Source organism: Ursus americanus, chromosome 24, assembly GCF_024610735.1.
Source record: "Ursus americanus isolate L20-20 chromosome 24, mUrsAme1.1.p, whole genome shotgun sequence".
Lineage (NCBI taxonomy): Eukaryota > Metazoa > Chordata > Mammalia > Carnivora > Ursidae > Ursus > Ursus americanus.
Genome location: NC_142150.1, coordinates 33,306,642 through 33,328,162, shown reverse-complemented (window position 1 = coordinate 33,328,162; position 21,521 = coordinate 33,306,642). Strand labels below are relative to the sequence as shown.

Here is a 21,521-nt window from a genome sequence, read left to right as displayed (position 1 = left end):
TGTTTTGCCTTTGTAATTCACTGACCATATAGTGTTGCTTTATTTGCTTTGGCCCAGACAGTTTTTTCTGCAGGTAACCCTATCACACCTCCTTAATACTCCATAAAATTGAGTTTTCAATTAATTCTGGTATGTGGGAATTAAGATTCATTTAGCTATCCTTTTAAGTTTCTTTCTAATTCTTCTTTCTTTCATGCATTCCATTCATGATAGTGATAGAATATAGACTATGAAATATTTCTTAGCTCCTTTAGTCACATCAAGCCCATTTCTATATAAAGTTCCTTAGGTATATGTTTCCTCAAATTAATTGTGTACTTCCTTTGAAAATAATGTTTGACACCAAACTTTTCTCATAGCATTTTTCATTTCTGTATTTCTCAGCGTATAGATTAAGGGATTGAACATAGGAGCAATGATGGTGTAAAATAGAGCAAACACTTTGTCCTCAGGGTAAGTGGCTGGAGGTCGAAGGTAGGCAAAGATTGAAGGCCCGAAAAATAAGACGACCACAGTGATATGAGACCCACAGGTAGAGAGGGCTTTGTGTCTTCCCTCAGCTGAGTGATGTCTTAGACTAAACAATATAATGACATAAGAAACAAATAAGACAACAAAGGTAACTAAGGCGACCATACCTGAATCGGCAACCACAAGGACCCCAGTGATGTAAGTATCAGTGCAGGCGACTTTCAGCAATGGGAAGATATCACAAAAGTAGTGATCAAGTTCATGAGGACCACAAAATGGCAATTGGATTGTCATCATTAATTGAGGGAAAGAATGGAGAGCGCCACCAGCCCAAGCAGCCAAGACTAGGAGATTGCACCTTGTCCTGTTCATGATAAGCATGTAGTGGAGAGGTTTGCAGATGGCAGCGTAGCGATCAAAGGCCATGGCGGTAAGAATGAAGATCTCAATGCCTCCAAAGAAGTGCATGGCAAAGAGCTGTAACATGCAATTACCATAGGATATGGTTTTTGTCCCCCCTAGTAGGTCAGCAATTAACTTGGGTGTAATGCTAGAAGTATAGCAGATATCCATGGAGGATAAGTGGATGAGGAAGTAGTACATGGGTTGGTGAAAAAGAGGGCTGCATCGAATGGAGACAAGGATCAGAAGGTTTCCTGCCAACAGGGCAACATAACAGAATAAGAAGAGCACAAAGCAAAATATTTGAACGTTCTGGTCATACGAAAGTCCTAGAAGAATGAATTCTGAGATGTTTCTCTGCCTCTCCATATACTTGAGCTTGCTGTATGTTACACGCAAATGAGTTATGTATCTGAATGAAATAAAGAGAAATTTGGTGAAAACTTAACAGTATGAACACAACGATATAAAATTCACTAAGAGTAGATTGACTTGAATATCATATTAATAGTAATTGTTCTTGATTTCTTAAATTAAGCTCTTTTCTCTTGTTTCATTGTCTTTGATTTTGTAGAAGTATTGTGGAATAATTTTATAAAGAGGATAATTATGTTACTCAATTTTATTGGTAATGATTTTTAAATATTTAAATGATGTTTTGAAAATTAAAGACTAATTATTATCATTAATTGTATTATTTAGATAAGAAAGACAATTTTAAAAGTTGTCCCCAGTCAAAAAATGCTTTGTTGCGTACATCTTGAATGTGTGGCTAATACATGAGGTCAAGTTTCCTATTTTCAACATTTTCTCATCAAATTTCATGAATTATCTGGGATCCCATTCTCAGGAAATGCAGGTATACAGCCTGAACTGCTAAAAGTTAATTTGTATAAAGCACACTCTTTCTTTGCTATGTGACCAAACATTGCCAATGGGTCATGCTTAACCAATGGAATCACTGTTTTTTTAAAAAAGCAAAGAATGGTGGAAAAGTATACAGCAAAATGAAGAATATCAATTCATGACTGAAATTGTGGAAAATAATTAGCAATTTCCTTCATTTCTCCCATTTACATTTCATGTGTTAACGAGAATTTTAAAAATGTAAATATTGTCATCGAAGTTTGTGATGACGATCATTAAAGGACAGATAAAATCATTAAATTTCCCAAGTATGTTTAAACTGTGCATATGCTATGGCTCTTGCTAAAAGTTTCATGTGTTTTAAATACAATCTAAGGAACCAAAGTCAATAAAAGGGGATGATACAGAGCGTAACATTAGTCAGACTTACGTGGTCAGGTAGTGTTCAAGTAGTACTCAGTGATATTTGTTGAAACAAAATTAATGAAACATTCATGTATTTGCATCTTTTGTATCTGAAGTGTAATTTTAAGACATTATTTAATCAGTACAAAATAAGTTAGGAATAGAGAGAATACCCTTCCAGGAATTATTTTCACATTGATGAGGAATTATCTGTCCCTAGGGCACTTTCTATATTTCACTGGATCTGATGGGACAGTCATATCTAGGCCTCCAGATGTCTATTTTTAAAAAACCCAGAATGCTTTTGTAGCAAAATTATATAGAAACTATCAACAGTAGTGAATCTCAAAATCAGTATCTATGTGTTTTATAGTCTTGGAGACTGTATATATATATTATAACCTCTCTTTATATTTTATATATATTATCTCTTTGTATATATTTATTATATAATATTATATCACATTATATTATATTCATATATAGAGAGAGTTAAGAAAATGGTCCATATTGTAAGAGAGCAATTCCATTTTAAATTATTATTCAAAACTCTAACTTCACGAAGGAGTAATTTTTAGTGTGTTTCTATTGTTTTTTTTGAAAATAATGATGAGTTACAGATTATTCAGCAGTTAACCTTAACTGAAGAGTATTGAAAAATTTTAGGGAGGTAGAGTTCATTGACCTATTTTCTACTCATTGCAAGTGATGCTGTTTCTTTATTAATGAGGGAGAAATAAATTAAATTTTCAGATAAAGTTATTTACCTAGAATAATTTGGTTCAAAAAGAATTATTATACAAGAAAACTGCAAAGAATTTAAAAGCAGAATTCACTTGACTAATCTAAATCTCTGATTTTAAAAAGAAGAAACTCAGATCAAGAGACTCCAAGCATTTCTCAGGATGGGGAAGAAACATGCTGTGAATGTCTGGAGACAGAAATCCTGATTTCCCCTCAATTTGGGACTAATTTCATGGAAGAGAGCTGAGTGGGATAATGAAGGGTGTCATGAGAAATGCATGAAAAGACTATTCTGAATCCATATCTGAGTAGAAAAGAATATGCAAGACGATGGGTGAACAGACACCAGTCTGACTTTCTGAGTATTTATGGACATAAAGATATATGGACTATTTAACATAAATGTCATCTGGAAATCTCTCATTCTAAATCATTTTAAATAATTTTCCTTCAGATTCACTAACAATGTAAATTGCTTAAATCAGGATTCTTCCTGGTTTCTAGACCATCGTTGGCATTGAACTTACAATAGTGCTTCCCATCTATCTCACCCTGTAACCTGAGGGACCATTATACAAGATTGCTGCAGAGAGCAGCTGTAAAGGGAAAAGGAGAGGAGAATTTTGTCGTAAAAACAACATTTTGACTGCAGAGATATTATGGACCCCTCTTAGGTAAAAACTGAAGTTACAGTTGATGCAGAAAGAACATCAGGCAACCAGTGAACAAGTGGTTAGACGGGTAGCAACACAGGAAGAGGTAGAAACATGGAGGCGTCTTAGAGAAACCGACCAGGGCAATCCTTGGGCCAATTGCTTCATCTCTTTAAACTTCATCTTACTCCTTTTACAATTAGGATAGCATTACAAAATTCAGAATTTTAAAGAGAAGTACGTGAGGTAATAAGAAATATCCCGTGACACGTGTGGTTCATAATGGATTAATTTAGAACCACAGAAAGTGTCACGCACCCACAGACAACCAAGGCCAGTGGAAAAATAAAGGAAAAAAAACATTCATAACATGGTTTTCATAACTGAGAAGGTAAACTTCAAGTTCAACAATCTTTTGGGGAAAATATTTACGTTAGCTTGATGGCAAATTGGTCACCTAGCGAATGCCTAACCCTAACTCTCAGCCTGATTTTTTTGAACAATAAAAATAAAATGATTATTTCACTTCTTTGGTAATACTAAATAAAAATCCTGAATGCACTTCTGGTTAAACTATCAGTATAAGAATAGAGGCTCTCATGCTTAAATTAAAGCTTCCATCATGGCTGCCCAGGTGGCTCAGTCAATTAAGTGGCTGTCCTTGTCTCAGATCACGATCTCAGGGTCCTGGAATCAAGCCCTGCATTCAGCTATCTGCTCAGCAGGGAGTCTGCTTCTCCTTCTCTCTGTGCCTCTCCACCATTCGTGTTCTCTTTCTCTCTCCCTCTCTCAAATATATACAAAAAATAAATAAATAAAGCATCTGTCACACGCTCATATTTTCCCTTAGTGTAACTGAATAGCATGCTATAAACTTAACAGTTGACTCAGGTGAAATTAGTCTATTCTAGGATGGCAAGGAATATAGGAAATACATTTGAAATATAGGAAATTCTTCATTTTGTAAATATTCAACCATAAACAGGGCTATTTCTTAACAGAAATATGGAACGTTGTACATAAGAACAATAATTGGACATAATCAAATTCACTGCCAACTAGAAAATGCTTTAATTTCATTGTTATTAACTGGAATTTTGCTTACAAATAATACACAATTAAAATTAACATATTGTAAAGCTGTTTTATAGTAATAGAATTACCAAATACTGCAAAAGACATTATAGACTTTAGAATGAAATCATATGGACCAAGAGCATATAATTAGTCAAGCTCGAGGTTGGTGGGACCCTTCCCAAACCAAGGTGACAACGACAACTCACTAACCATAAGATCTGAGTGGCTGCCAGGTTAGTTTTAGGCTACATCAGGTAGAATTCCATCCCCCAGATACTCACTGTGCCAAATCATCCCCAGCGTCAAAATCCGGAATAAAGTGAAGAGAATTATAAATCAGTAATTCACGTACTTCCAGATTAATTCTCTACAAATATTTTGGAAATCTCAGTGTGACTTACACCTTCTACAGGTTTACAAGGGAAGTGGACTTCAAATATTTACGAAACCTATCAGTGATGAAGAAGGCATTGTTATGCCCCAGGAAAGTAGGCTAGGATTTTCAAACACTGATTTAAGATCTCAATGCCAGCTCACTAAAAAAATAAAAGTATTTTTAAATTCCTGAAAAAGATAACAGGAGTATTTAGGTCCTGGAAATCATCGACTTTCTGCTTATTCTTGAAGAAAATTTGGTTGAGACACACAGAATATAAACTCAAGTGACAGCACAGAACTTAATAATTCTTTGAAAGCTGTAAGTAATTACATTCCCAAAGGCATTTCCAGAGAGATCCTGGCCAAGTGTTGCTAAACCGCTGTCCAGAGTGACGTCCCCGGTTGCCTTGGGTGCTGCTTTCCACTTCTGTCTTAAGTTTGCCTCAAGTGCTATATCTCTGGAGATCCAAAACGGCCATAGTCGGAGCTGTTCAGGAAAATTTGACTGTTCTGTATTCATCCAGCTTTCTGAGGAATCAGAGGGAAAGCAATGTAGCCTGAAATAGTATTTGGTTTGCTGTCAGGAAAGTTTGGGATGAGACAGAGCAACGATAGGCACCCACAAGCATTTATAGTCCAAGTATGACCCGTTACCAAGATCTTATGCTTGTAGGGTAGTTAGATCAATACAATCAATGACCTTCAACATGAAAACAGGTGAAAACTCTTTGTGGTTTGGGACTAACATTGCTGAAATCAATGGTTGGGGGAGAGGAGACAAATAAAAGGAACGATAAAATAATAAACCTTTCTTTCCCCATGAACATGGAAAGTAGGAGAAGTAAAATAGATACAAAAAAATTTCAGAGAAAGAGGCACCTGTGTGGCTCAGGCAGTTATCTGTCTAACTTTGGCTCTCATTTTTCAGGGTCCTGGGATGATCTTGAGGTCCTGGGATTGAGCCCCCGATCGTTATGGAGTCTGCTTCTCAATCTCCCTCTTCTCACCCCACTCCTTCTCTCTCTCTCTCTCTTTTTCTCAAATAAATAATAAAATCTTAAGAAAATTCATTAAATTATTTAAGACTTACAATAGTGCATATGTTGATGTAAGTATTTTTACCACTGTTATGCATATAAGAACACGAGAAGTTACTAGATTCTAAATAACTGGCCCAAATAGCCATTAAGGAAGAAAAAGGATATTTCTAAATTTAACACTAGCTTCCAGGCTTTGAACATTTAGTAACTCCGAGTAAATGAAGGATTCTAACTGATGGGGTTCAGGGCAGGCTGCCCCCGTGTGCCACTTTGACATGTAGATTGTTCTGAGCTGAAAACAATCAGACCCAAAGGATTCAAGGGGAATTTATTTCTTCTCCAGTAACTGCCTGAAAGGATTTAGACAGAGGGCCTGGTCCAGGAAGAGAGGTACCACCAGAGATAATTAGAAAGAGTGTGGGGTAGACATGGTAAACTGTGGGGGACTCTGCAGCGCTTGCTTGTCCAAATTCCCCTCTGGGGCCCATTGAATCTTCACCCCCTTCTCCTAGCTCAGAATAGCATATAAACCTCAGTTGCCTGAGTATCAGGGAGTTTCATTGCTTTGGGGTTCCCATACGTATGAAATAAAAGTTGTTTTCTCCTGTTAATCTGTTTTACGTCAATTTAATTGTTAGATCAGCCAAAGAACAGAGAAGGAAAAAAGCAAAATCTTTCTTCCCCTATAGAGGCCTATTTACTTCTGGCCTCTTGGTGAATGTAAAAATGAACAAGCAAACAAACAAAGACTAAACAACAACAAGAACACAAAGCAGCTTTTGGAGTCCAGAACTTTAAAAGGGCTGCCATTGATTTCATGCCCTCACCGCTCTTGCTCTCAAGCAATCAGTAGCAGGTTCCAACAAAGTTTTATTGCTGCTAGGTAGACAGAAGTTCTCTCTGTGACGTGAATCAACAAGTTAACTCCATCACAGGTCCCCACACTGGAATTACGCCATTTTCCTATTTGCCTGACATTCAGCTTTCTTAGAAACTCAGGATCACTCAGAGAAAGGGGATTCCTACATGTTTGGGTTCCAAGTACAGGACACGCAATTCTCTATTCAAAATTGGCTGTTTGTTAAACATGTCTCTTCAACATGGTTTCTAAGAAAAAGCCTTTCTGTCAGAGGAGATAATTAATTCCTGGGAGAGAGAGAAACAGCACCAAAGCCCTTGAACCTTTATGGAAACCTCTTTAAATACCCATGTAGTGCAAGGTGAAAATGACTTTTGTTGATCACATTTGCAGAGCAAGATTCATTAAGGTTAGAATGAGCCATTTGCATGTGTTTACTCCATACTTCTTGCCTCTTGGCTATGGGACCAGAGACATCTGTAGGTGACTTCTCCACAGTGCTTCAAAAGAATCCATTCTAAATTCAAATCCCAAGGGTTGTATAAAAACTTTTTGAGGCTTTCAGCTAGAAGGGAAGCTTTTGATTGATAAAAACACTTTCTTAAAAACTTGATTTGATATCAACTTATTTGCATAGTCTCTTCCTGAGTGTGTCTTATCTTTCATATTGAAAGTTACTTATCTAAGAAGAGGTCAGTTTGAAGATGGGGTTATTTCTCAACACCCCCAAACATCATGAAGGTCTTCTAAGTCTGTAAGGTAAGTTTTTATTATTGCTGATGCATCTTAAACATTGTTCCTTCCCATATACATTAATCATTGTTTCAGTCCCTTCAAATATAGTATTAGTGCATTCCATCCTCACCACAGCTCTTCAAAGGACAGTTGGTAAATATCATTCACCTAAGCTGACAGATAAACAATTTAAAAATCAAGGAATTGAAGCCAGTTGTAGGACCCTGCTCTTTGTCACCAAACGGCATGTTTTTGCAATGAGACATCTAGTTTAATCATCTAGACTACTCATGAGAGTGAAAACAAAATGTAAATGCACTTCTCACATAGAAGAGACTTCATTATGAATAATAAATGATGTATGTCATCAGCTGTGTAGTCCAAGCAGGAATGGAGAATTCTTTCTGGTAACAAAGGCTACAGATAATTGAGTCTGTATGCCTTCTTTTAAAGTAAAATTGGAGAGGATTCTTCCTGAACTTCTTTCACAGTTAAATTATTGCCTAACTATCACTCAAAATGTCAAAAATTCCTGTATCCTAGGTGCCTACACAGTTACAGAATAGATGAAAGTCTTCTGTGTGCACACCACGGTGGTGATACGTTCAAATAGGTTTCCTTACACAGCTCTCATAAAAACCTTTGATACGGATATTATTAATTTTGCCTTATAGATGAGGAAATAAGGATGTAATGTGCTAGAAAGGTACTCCAGATAAAAGAAGATGCAAGTGGAAACATCAGAATTCTAACCTGGTCTTCATGAATTTCAAACCAAAACACTTAACCGCAGTGGAAATCCTTTTCAACATTCAACATAAACATTCAACATTTAAAGATAAAAAGATCTTTCAATGAATACATTACTACATTTTATTTGATAACTGGGTGTTCAAGTATGTCAGTGTGTGTGTGTGTGTGTGTCCCCTAAGGAAATTGTGTTATATATACGTGCCTCCAAAATAGTAATAAAGCAAATATAATTGTTAAGGTCATATAAAAAGGAGATTACTAGTTCAATGTTGTTAATTATGACAATACAGGGCATGGGTAAGAATTTGGAGGAAAAACATGAACAAAAATAATCTGAACTAATCTTGGTTCTGCCCTTAATTAGCATCTGGATCTTGGCAGGATCTTTAACTTCTCTACGTTTCTATTACATAATGTATAAAATAAGTATAAAAGCAATAGCCGGAATTATCTTGCAGGTTTGTGGTTGTGATTAAATCACCAAATGTCTGCAAAAACACTCAGAGTCACTAAATATTCAATTTTAGTAAATATTGTCATTGTTACTATCACCATCAACTTAATTCTCTGACACTGTTTCCTCATCTCAAACTGGATGGAATAATACAAAACACACAGGACTTTATCAGTATTTAAAGAGATCCTATCTACACAACACTTGATATTATGCCATGAACATAGTAATCAATTATTAAACTCTATATGTATGTGTATATAATATATACTAATATAATATTATTGTATTTAGACAATAAGCATTATGAATCATGTTTATAGTAGCTTTTGTATACTTTCTTTACATACCCACCAACAACACCGTTACCTCTATGTCAACAATTATAAATAATCACGTAACTGGGGTTTCTGTCTCTGGCTTCCAACCCCTTACGGAACCTCACCCCACTTCATCCAAGGCACATGAAGACCTTTATTAAATTATATCCCTTATTCCCCTTTCCTCAAATTATTCTTCTGTTTTCCACCTATATTCTCAAGGTCTTCCCATGGTTTCCCATTTCCTAAGGATAGAGGGAAAATTCCTTAACCTCGCATTCATAGCTTTTACCTCATAAACTACCTCCCCTTTCTTACTTAGCGGCCACTATGTGTACAATCTACTACTTCATGTTAGGCTTAGTCACCGCACACGATGACGTGTGCACAGACGATCTCCTGCCTGTGTGCTTACAAAGTTCCTGCTGTCCATGCTCAACGGAAACTTCACCAAGGAGATAAATCAAAAAATCTTAAAGAACTCAAAACTTAGTTTCTATCTCAGAAAATCTCATAGAATCCACAAATCATTAGAATCTAGATATTTATTTTTAACAACATGAGGAAGCTTAATAAATTCAAGGTCATATTAATCAAAAGAAATTTTTTTTCAGGTAATGCAATTAATCATAATATGAAATAATGGTGAATAGGAACAACGTGACAGAGTTTGTTCTACTGGGGCTCACAGAGAATCCAAAGATGCAGAAAATCATATTTGTTGTGTTTTTGGTGATTTACGTCACCTCTGTGGTAGCAAATGTCCTCACCGTGGTCACTATCACAGCCAGCCCATTATGGAGGTCCCCCATGTACTTTTTCCTTGCCAATCTCTCCTTCATTGATGCCTGCTATTCTTCTGTTAATAACCCTAAACTAATCATAGATTCACTCCATGAAAAGAAGACCACCACATTCAATGCATGTATAACTCAAATTTTTGGGGAACACTTCATTGGAGGTGCTGATGTCATCCTGCTTACTGTGATGGCCTATGACCGCTATGTGGCCATCTGCAAGCCATTGCACTACATGACCATCATGAATCGGCGGGTTTGTGTCCTGCTAATGGGAGTGTCGTGGGTTGGAGGCTTTCTTCATGGAGCCATACAGATCCTCTTTATCATCACTTTACCCTTCTGTGGCCCTAATGTCATAGATCACTTTATGTGTGATCTGAACCCTTTGCTCAATCTTGTCTGCACTGATACCCACAGTCTAGGGCTCTTCGTTGCTGCCAATAGTGGTTTCATCTGTGTCTTAAACTTCCTCCTCTTGATCGTCTCCTATGTGGTCATTCTGCATTCTCTGAGGAACCACAGCTTGGAGGCGAGACGCAAAGCCCTCTCCACCTGTGTCTCCCACATCACAGTGGTTGTCCTATTCTTCGTGCCCTGTATATTTGTTTACATGAGACCTGCAATTACTTTATCTATTGATAAAGCAGTTGCTGTGTTCTACACTATGATAACGCCCATGTTAAACCCCTTAATCTATGCCTTGAGAAATGACCAGATGAAAAATGCCATAAAGAAATTGTGTAGTAGAAAAGTTATTTCAGGTGAGAAATAAATACGCCCGAAGCTCAACATTGATGCAATGGAAGCAAAGGTCAAATGGGCAATTTGGATGATCTCAGCAAGGAATACTTACCAAATAAAGAAAATTGTAAAATGCTATGAAAGATTCTGCACTGAGTCTAAGAAAAATGTGTGCAAGAAACAGAAAATGTAACCACAGACTAATATAAATATATATATATATATATATTCCATATCTATAAATTCTAACATATTTGTGTAAAGAATTCTGCTCATTTTTATACACCAGGTTGATGATAACATGTTGCCTTTAAAATTATGGTATAAAACAACGCTAGGGTTATAAAAGCAAAGCGCCATTTAACATCTGTGGGGTAACAAAGATTACCCCAAGTTTCCAAATGTTCTTTTAGGCTTAGAGTAGTTTTGTATTGCTTATGTTACCTATCATAGGCTGCTAACCCATCAGAAAGAATGAAGACTCAAAAAAATGAACACCTTATTATTTGAGAGGAATTTCTAGTTATTTGAAGTCACACTCTATAGAGTATTTGACTACTTGTTAAAAATTTGTACAAGGAAGCATAATGCCTGGGGCACCACAAATATTGAATGACTGATAATGGTATAATGGAAGATGGATATAGTCAAGAAAATGTAGAGCAGAAGAATAGTACTGGAGACAAGGGACTTTTTCCTACTTTTCTCTGATTCAGACTCAGAATTCTAGCTAGATCTTTGAGAAGCCAGTTTGTTTTAACTGCTGCCTAACCTGTGTAATGAGAAAGAAATTGAAACTGATATTCTCAGTGAAGGAGAAGATAGATTTTTTAAAATAACTTTTTTAAAGATTTTATTTATTTATTTGACAGAGAGAGAAAGATGGCACAAGAATGGGAAGTGGCAGGCAGAGTGACGGGGAGAAGTAGGCTCTATACCCAGGAGGGAAAATGATGTGGGGCTGAATCCCAGGACCCTGGGAACATGACCTGAGCCAATGACAGACGCTTAACCTACTGAGCCACGAGGGCCCCCTGCAAATAGCTTATCTTGATATTCTCCCTGCTGTCAGTAAGATTTCATCATCTTATGTACTTGAGCTGTTCATATCATTTCCGTCTGTTAATTAGTTTACTTCTTTGTAACATTTCATTATGAAAGGCTGTTTTAAAAAATATGTGGCTTCATCTACAAACAAAACAACTTCAGGATAAATATACTCTATTCCTTCCATCCCTCACTCATTAATCAGTAGAAATGTCTTGAGCCCCAAATTACATCAGACACACTGATGGTTGCTGGGGCTTCAAGTGCGAATAGAAAGGAACCTGGGTCTTTGCTTTCAGAGAGCATTGTATCCACTGAGAGACACCCAGAGTGGAGCAGAAAATGACAAAACCATGTTATAAATGTTCAGAAGGTAGTGGCAGCACAGGGTGCTAAGAAAGCATGTTTGAGGGATGCACAACAAAGACCAGGGGGGTCAGGAAGATTTCCTAGATAAAAGCACATGAAAAAGGGGCACAGAAATTGAAAGGGAATCATCAGAATGAATAGGCACCTGTCGCCTGAGAGGATTCCTAGGAGAGGATGCATAACAAAGACCAGGGGGTGGAGAAGGGTATGCAGAAAATCTAATCATCTCAATATGTTGTGGCTGTTGGCTCATCTATTCATATAATAATTAATTATTGAGCCCCTGCTGTGTGTGGGGTTATAACCCTGACACTGAGCTCCTTAAAGTCTAATTAGTAAGATATGAAACTGGAAAGTTAGTGACAGGGAAGACAAGAAGAATGTCATAATTGTGATAGAGCTGAATGCCACGTACCAAGGGGAACACATTGAAAGGGTCTTCCGTATCTTTTCATGGCCTGTAGCTTATTACTCTTGGCACTGATTTATACTCGACTGTCTGTTTATCTATCCTAACCTACTGGAGGATGTCTTGGCTGTTTCCAATTGTACAGACAATTATGAATAAAGCTGCTGTTAAACATGCGTGTGCAGGGTTTTTTTGTGGACATAAATTTTCAACTCCTTTGGGTAAATGCCAAGGAGTGTGATTGCTAAATTGCTTTAGTTTTGTAAAAAAAAAAAAAAAAAAGGACAAAAAAACTGGCAAACTGTCTTCTTAAATAGCTGCACCATTTTGCTTTTGCACCAGCAATATATGAGAGTTCCCGTTCCCACATCCTCACCAGCATTTGTTGGTGACAGTGTCCCATATTTTGGCCGTCCTAATACGTGTATTCTTATAAAACCTCCTTTGAGTCATTGGCTTATCCAAAATGTGCAGATTAATTAATTCAAGAAGGCTCATGGACCTGAAGCCAATTGGTGCAAACCTCACAATTAAAATATGACAGGTTCAGAATCTATGCATGTTTGACCTGATGTAAACATACTGAGTCCCATCCATCATCGTGAATGCTAAGATCAAAAAAGTGTGCTTTGGTCAACTTATAATGAATTCTACATACAACGCTGTTCTTACATAAAGTTAGATTTTATTCCAAGGGCAGTGGGCCATTACCCACAGTTTCTGGACAGCTACTAAGGGAAGAAGAAGTAGAAGGAAGGAGATTAAAAACGGGGTACAAACACAGCGGAGGTGAGCGGCAACAACTACATTTACCGTGAGAATTGTCATTTCTGGGTACAGGATGGAACTGAGGATCCAAGTTTTACACACACTGACAGCTACTGCTGGGACATAAAGGAATCCGCAGAGCTTTGGTCAGAGATCTAGGGAATCTCGAGGACACATCCGTTTTTCCCTTGATTCATTTGTGAAACCACATAGCAGAACCGGGAGAGAAACAGACTTTTTAAAACAATAGTTTTATTTATTTTTTTTTAACTTTTTTAAAAAAGATTTTATTTATTTATTTGACAAAGAGAGAGACAACCAGTGAGAGAGGGAACACAAGCGGGGGGGGGGGGGAGTGGGAGAGGAAGAAGCAGGCTCCCGGCGGAGGAGACTGATGTGGGACTCGATCCCAGAACGCCAGGACCACGCCCTGAGCCGAAGGCAGACGCTCAAGGACTGAGCCACCCAGGCGCCCCTTAAAATAATACTTTTAGGGGCGCCTGGGTGGCTCAGTCCTTAAGCGTCTGCCTTCGGCTCAGGGCGTGATCCCGGCGTTATGGGATCGAGCCCCCCATCAGACTCCTCCGCTATGAGCCTGCTTCTTCCTCTCCCACTCCCCCTCGCCCCCCGCTTGTGTTCCCTCTCTCGCTGGCTGTCTCTATCTCTGTCAAATAAATAAATAAAATCTTTAAAAAATAAATAAATAAATAAATAAATAAATAAATAAATAAATAAATACTTTTAAAAGACAATATTATCTTCTTCCTTTACCATAGTGTTTTAGAGGTTTATCACACTGTATTATTGGTAGTTTGTTCCTCTTTAGAAAGAATAGTATTGCACAGTACGGCTCTACCACATCTTGTATACTTCTTCACTAGCTGATGGACCTTTGAATTGTGTCCACTAAGGGCCAGAGTGAATGACGCTGCTGTGAACATTCATGGACAAGAGTTTGTGTGGACACAGATTATCATTTCTCTTGGGTGGATACCTAAGAGTGGAATTGCTGAGTCATTTATCTTAAGTGTATGTTAGCATTTTAAGAAACTGCCAATGTGTTTTCAAAAGTGGTGATGCTGTGTTACATTCCCACCAGCAATGAATGAGAGTTCCCGTTTCCCCACAACGTCACCAGCACTTGGCATTGTCAGTCTGTTTAAATTTAGCATATAGCTGTTCAACATATCCTCTTATGACTTATATTTTCTGTAGGGTCCTTAGAAATAGTATTGTATTTGTTGTTGATATAATCCTTATCACTTTTTCCTTTTTTTTTTTTGTCCTATTGGATTAATCAACACCTTCAGTATAATACTAAATAATGCTAATGTGAACTGGTGATACGAAGTGTCAATTCTTCCCGATTCCAAAGAAATAACTTTTAATATTTTACAAATAAATATGTTGCTTGTTCTAAAGTATTTATAGGTAATGTTTGGGGCATTGTTACAATTAGGGTTTTTTTTTGTTTTGTTTTGTTTTTTTGGTTTTTATTTCAATTCCAGTTAGTTAGCTAGTCTAATATTAGTTAGTCTAATATTAGTTTCAGGTGTAAAACTTATTTTTTTTGTTTATTTATTTTTGTTTGTTTCCAATTTTATTTAAATTCCAGTTTGTTAACATACGGTGTTATGTTAGTTTTTGGTGTAGAATTTAGTGAAACATTACTGACATTCAACACCTCGTGCTTTGTCTAAGATCAAGTGTAGTTACAATTAGGTGGTAATACATCATCTATTGATGTAATAATGTATTTTGTATTTTAACACAGGCTATAGGGATTTACCTCTAAGCATTGGCATACTTTTTTGATAAATAGTTTTTTTATCAATTTTATTTTTATTATTCTCCAATTTCTATTATGATTTATTTTCACTGTTTTTATTTAAAAGGATTCTAAAATTACCATATATTTGAGATTGACTCTTACTCCTTTCTTATTGTTTCGTACTTTAACTGAATTGTCATTAGACAAGTGGCTCTGAGTGGCACAGGTAATTTGACACCTGTTGAGAATATACTTGTGGCATAAAATAGGATCAATTATTTTAAATAACTCATATCCACTCAGCCGCTGATGAGCGTAGGGTTTTTTATTTACCCATAGCTAGCTGCTTATTACTTGGATCAAATCCTCTATATCCTTCTACCTTTATACACATTCAGATTTGTGCATGTGTCAGTGTTGCAAATTCTATCAATACTGAGTGATTTTAAGAATTGTTATTGGCTCTTGCCTTAAGGTCTGTTATTTAAATATATATATATATATAAACAAAATAATATCAAATATATATACCGCTGCTTCCAACACTACTGCATTTTGGGTGCCTGAGTAGTTCATTTGATTAAATGTCTGCATTCAGCTCAGGTCATGATCCCAGAGTCCTGGGATGCAGCCTGACATAGGGCTCCCTGCTGTGCAAGGAGCCTGCTTCTCTCTATCCCTCTGCCTGCCACTCCCCCCTCTTTTGTTCTCTCTTTCAAACTAGTAAATAAAATATATCCAAAAATAAAATAAAATAAAATAAAATAAAATAACTAATACTACTGCATTTTGACTGCTCCATGCTTTTCATGCTTTCAGTTTCCATTTTTTCATGCCCTAGGATTTGGGTGCATCTTTTGTAAAAAGCACATATCAATAGATGATGTATAGTCAACAAAATGCATGTTTCAAAATATCAAACTCTACTCACAATATGCTTGAATACAAAATGCCTGAATGTCTAGCAACAAGAGAATGGATCAATTGTGCTATATGCATGCAGTGAGATACCCCAGATCAATGAAAATAATCAAGAAATAGATAAAACATAAAGAATGAATCTCACGAACATACCGATGAGAAGAACAGGCATGTAGAGAGTATAATCTGCATGACTGATTTTCTACAGATTCAAACACCAGGGATATTTCATCAGTTTTATAGATGAAGATAGTGATTACTTTCCGAAGGTGGTGACTTTAAAGAAGTAGGAAGAGGACTTCAGGTGTGCTGGTGATTTGTGACTTTTACTCTGATTGCCGATTACATGATATTGTTCATTTTATTGATGTACCCTTCCTACGCATGAAGATGATCTCTCTTCTAGTAAAGAAGTCGGTCATTTTAAACACTTTCCCTTTCAATATTTAGACTGATAAATGTTTTATGATGCTCTTTCAAAACATAAAGCCAAATCACGCCATACTTTTGTTTCTTTATTGGTAGCTGCTGAGAAGGTAGTTTGTACAATTTCTCTTTTTTATAAAAACTTGACCTAGTTTTTTCTCCCTCACTATTTTTCCTGCTGTCCATGCTTCTTTGCACGGTGCCTGCAGAATGCTTGTAGCTCCTGCATCGCATGTGTCTAATCTAAAACTCCTGCAGGGGCACCGGGGCGGTTCAGTCAGTTAAGCCTCTGCCTTCAGCTCAGCTCACGATCCGTGGGTCCTGGGGTCAGTCCCAGTGTCTGGCTCCCTGCTCAAAGGGTCGTCTCTACTCCCCCACCCTGCAGTGTGCTCTCCCAAATAAATAAAATCTTAAATAATAAATAAATAAATGAATGAATAAATATATAAATAAAATTATTTCGGTATTGTAACTCTCTCCCTTCTTATAAAATTCCACTCTCCAGTCCCTTCTCTGTCACAATGGCTGTGTTTCTAAAGATAGCTTATTTTAAGTGCTATGAAGCATGAACAAAATGCCTTACGTTACAGTTGTAAAGTTTTAATGTATTATCTATGTTCACTAGAAAAACTATTTCAGAAGACTCTTAGTTTAGTTACAAGATGACTTTCGTTAGGTATTGCACTGCAATGTATTTTGTGATTAATAAACGTTATTTTTTAGAGCAGTTTTACTTTCATACAAAATAGAGGAGTGACTACAGAGATCCAATATACCCCCAGTGCCCTGCACTGGGACATCATTATAACCCAAATCCAGTTTACATCAGGCTTCACCCTTGGTGTTGTACCTTCTGTGGGTTCTGGCATGTATGATAACACTCTCCAACATCCAGGGACATACAGAACAGATTCCCCACCCTAAAATCCTCTGTGCTCCACCTCTTCCTCCCTCCCCTCCCTAATCCTTGGCATCCACGGACTGATCTTTTGCTGTTTCCATAGTTTTACCTTTTCTAGAATGTCATACATACATAGATGGCCGCCAACTTACAATGGTTTGACTTGTACTTTTCCAACTTTACAAAGGTGCAAAAGTGATATACATGCAGTGGAAACTGTGTCTTGAAATTTGAATTTGGGTCTTTCCCGGGCTACTGATATGCAGCACAATCCTCTCTTGTGACGCTGGACAGGGGCATTGAGGTGCAGCTCCCCGTCAGCCAATCAACCACGAGGGTCAATGATCAATATACTAAGAACCCTCTGTACCCATATAGCCATTCCACTTTTTACATGCAATACAGTATTTAATAAGTTACATGAGATATGCAATGCTTTCTTACAAAATAGGCCTTGTATTCGATGACTTTGTCCAACTGTAGGCTAAAAATGTAAGTGTTCTGAGCACAGTTATGGTAGGCTAGGCTAAGCTATGAGTTTTGGATCCTAGGAGTAACCATTGGTTACCCGTTTTAGGCAGGTAAGGTGAGCAACACATAAATTTTAATTCATAGCTCTTTCACTTCATGGGAAATGATACTGAACTCTGGGCAATAGGTGGGACGCCAGGAAGTGTGTTTCAGCTTTCTGAGTTGTGGATTCTCACTCTGCTTCACTATTTATTATTATTGATTTCAATGGGACACCAGGACAGTTGACCCCCAGAATCCACTTTAAAACAGATTCTACTTGGGGCACCAGGGTGGCTCGGTTGGTTAAAAGACAGCCTTCGGCTCAGGCTATGATGTCTGGGTCCTGGGATGGAGCCCTGCATCAGGATCCCTGCTCAACGGAGAGTCTGTTTCTCCCTCTCAATGTATACTCTGGCTCTCCTGCCCCCTGCTCCTGCTCGTGCTCACTCATGTGCTCTCTCTCTCTCTCTCTCTCTCAAAAAAAAAAAAAAAAAATTAAAAAAATAAAACAGATTCTACTCTAAATATTTATTCATTTGCATAACTGATTTCTTTATACACTAAAGGTATAAATATATATATATACACACACACATATATTCAATCAGAAATTTAAATTAATCTTTCAGTTTTAGATTATTGCTGGTTTCTTTTCCTTTTTATTAAGATTACAACTTCTGAATGACCAAAAAATGTCTGTCACTCTGTGGTCTGGCCTCTAAGTGCAATATATTATCAAAACTGTGATTAAAATATTTCCCTTTATAATTCACTAATAATATAGCATTGGTTGATTTGCTTTGGCTCGATTGATACTAATGACATTTCCCCTACCTATACTATCTTAATACTCCACAAAATTAACTTAGATTCCAATTAATTTTGGTTTGTAAGAATCAGGACTTGCTCAATGTTACTTTAAACCTGTAGTCCTACTGCTTCCATTCACTCCCCACAGGACAGTGATGGTCCACAAACCCCATGAGAAAGCCCTCCCTTTTTCATTCACACCTCCCTCTTTTCTTTCTCAGAGTTGCTTAGCCAGTAAAATTCTTCAAATTAACTGCGTGCTTCCTTTGGAAATAATGATGGGCACCAAACCTTTCTCATGGCTTTTTTCATCTCTGAATTTCTCAGAGTGTAGGTTAGGGGATTGAACATTGGAGCAACGATGGTATAAAACAGAGCAAATATTTTGTCCTCAGGAAAAGTAGTAGGTGGTCTAAGGTAGGTAAAGATTACAGGCCTAAAAAACAGATGACCACAGTGATATGAGACCCACAGGTGGAGAGGGCTTTATGTCTTCCGTCATCTGAGAAATTTCTTAAAGTGAACAATATTATCCCATAAGAAACAAATAAGACAATAAAGGTCACTAAGGAAAACATACCTGAAAAGGGAACCACAAGAATACCAGTGATGTAGGTATCCGTACAGGCCACATTTAGCAAAGGAAAAATATCACAAAAGTAGTGATTGATTTCATTAGGATGACAGAAGAGCAAACCGATTGCAGTAGAAAATAGAGGAAAGGCACTGATGGCTGCACCAGCCCCATCAGCTAAGACTAGGAGATGACACCTTGTCCTGTTCATGATAATCACATAGTGGAGAGGTTTGCAGATGGCAGCATAGCGATCAAAGGCCATGGCGGTAAGAATGAAGACCTCAACACCTCCAAAGAAGTGCATTGTAAAGACCTGTAACATGCAGTTACTGTAGGAGATGGTTTTTCTTTCCACTAGTAGGTCAGCAATTAACTTGGGCGTAACCGTAGAGGTGTAGCAGATGTCCATAGCGGATAAGTGGATGAGGAAGTAGTACATGGGTTGGTGAAAAAGAGGGCTGCACCGAGTGGAGACAAGGATCAGAAGGTTTCCTGCCAACAGGGCAACATAACTGAATGAGAAAAGCACAAGGCAAAATATTTGAATGTTCTGGTCATACAAAAGTCCTAGAAGTATGAATTCTGAGATGTTTCTCTGGCTTTTCATATAAAATACATTTTATTACTACTAACTATACTTTTAGGTAAAGGACTGCTAATTATATTATTTAGTCTAAAACAAGGAAAGATTTTTTTTCTATATTTCCCAGTTCTTATAACTTACATATAAAATCAACTTTCCTTCTTTTAAAATTGTCCGAGAAAATTCCCTTAATTTTCTGGGAATGAATCCTGAAGAAATGCACATTTGTTTAAACTACTGAAGCATAATTTGTGTAGAGCATACAACATGTTCCTACCTGGTCAAATATTATAAATGGGTTATAGTAAATCAATGTAATTGCTCTTAAGATTAAAGCGCAAAGAGTACTTGAAAACAATGCAGGAAAAGAGAGAATACCAATTAATGACTGAAATCTTGAAAAATATTCAGGAAACCCATTCATTTGTCACATTTATATTTCATGGGTTAAAAAAAATTTAAAAATATATGTTGTCATTGGTGTTTGTGATAGCAATTGATAAAGGATAAGAAAATTGTTGAATTGCCCACATATTTTTGAATTATGCACTAGTCATGGCTTTGGCAGAAAATTTTACATTTTAGATAGAATCTAAAGATCAAATGCCAGTAAAAGGGGATGATACTGAGAGAAACTCAAAGATACTCTTCCTGGTGAGTTAGAACTCAATGATATTTGTGGCAATAATGAATAAATGAAAAATTCAGCAATTCACATCTTTGTATCTAATGTATATCTTAAGACATCATTTAATCATGCACAATGAGTGTAGGATAAAGAGAAAGCACTTCCCAGAGCTATTTTACCCACTAATGAGGAAATATCTGATTCTAGTGCGTTTGCAAAAACTAGCACACCTTCTACCTTAGTCCGAATCTCAAGTGACAGACATATCTGGGCCCCCAGATGTTTATTTAAAATACAAAATGCTTTCGTTACAAGCATTTAGCAACCATCATCTGTAGAGACACAAACTTAACATCCATGTTAATGATATTCCTCAAAAAGATTTTAGATGGCACATAGTTGACAGCTATGCCATTTTTTGAATGGTCTGTACCATAAGACATCAATCGTATTTATTTATTTATTTATTTATTTATTTATTTATTTATTTATTTATTTAGATGCGTTAGTCACCATACAGTACATCCTTAGTTTTTGATGTAGTGTTCCATGATTCATTGTTTATGTATAACACCTAGTGCTCCGTGCAATACGGGCCCTCTTCATAAACGTAGAAACTTTCAATTTGTTCCTATTTTGCTATCTGGATCACTAACAAGGCTCCCTAGCCTCCTTACATAACAAAAGAATATAATGATGTCGCAGAGTGCTCAGCAGTGAACAGTTACTAAGGGGTCCTGAAAAGCCGTAGGAGTGTACGGATCATTGACCTCTCTTCTACTTACTGCAACTGACACTAATCTTTGTTTACGAGGTGAAACAATTTAATTTTTCAGATCTACCTAACTACCTAAACAAATTGATTTACAGGCAAATTTTATCTAAGTAGACTGTGAACAATAGAAATGTGGGAATCACTGGACCAATTCAAATCTCTGATTCTAAACAGAAGAGACATATCAAGAAAATATAAGTATTTTTCGGGATTGAAAAGTAACACACTGTAAATGTTACAAGACAGAACTCCTGTTTCTTCCTCAGTCTGGGGCTTTCATGGGAGAGACCTGAGAGGGATGTCGTGAAGGACAGTATGAAAAAC

General features: G+C 36.9%; 2 protein-coding genes and 1 pseudogene across 2 annotated transcripts; 1 reads left to right on the top strand and 2 right to left on the bottom strand.

Moving 5' to 3' along the window:
• Nucleotides 1-301: 301 nt before the first annotated feature.
• On the bottom strand, nt 302-1,242 carry LOC123785231 (olfactory receptor 4P4-like). The gene is given in 2 exon segments (XM_045786949.2): nt 302-346; nt 349-1,242. Coding segments are annotated over 2 exon segments (939 nt in total).
• An 8,526-nt stretch (nt 1,243-9,768) lies between these two features.
• On the top strand, nt 9,769-10,730 carry LOC123785230 (olfactory receptor 4C46-like). The gene has a single exon (XM_045786948.2). It carries the CDS (start codon nt 9,801-9,803, stop codon nt 10,728-10,730), a length of 930 nt encoding a protein of 309 aa, XP_045642904.2. The 5' UTR covers nt 9,769-9,800.
• Nucleotides 10,731-18,878: 8,148 nt separating this feature from the next.
• Nucleotides 18,879-19,818, bottom strand: LOC123785229 (olfactory receptor 4P4-like; annotated as a pseudogene).
• Between the last annotated feature and the right edge of the window lie 1,703 nt (nt 19,819-21,521).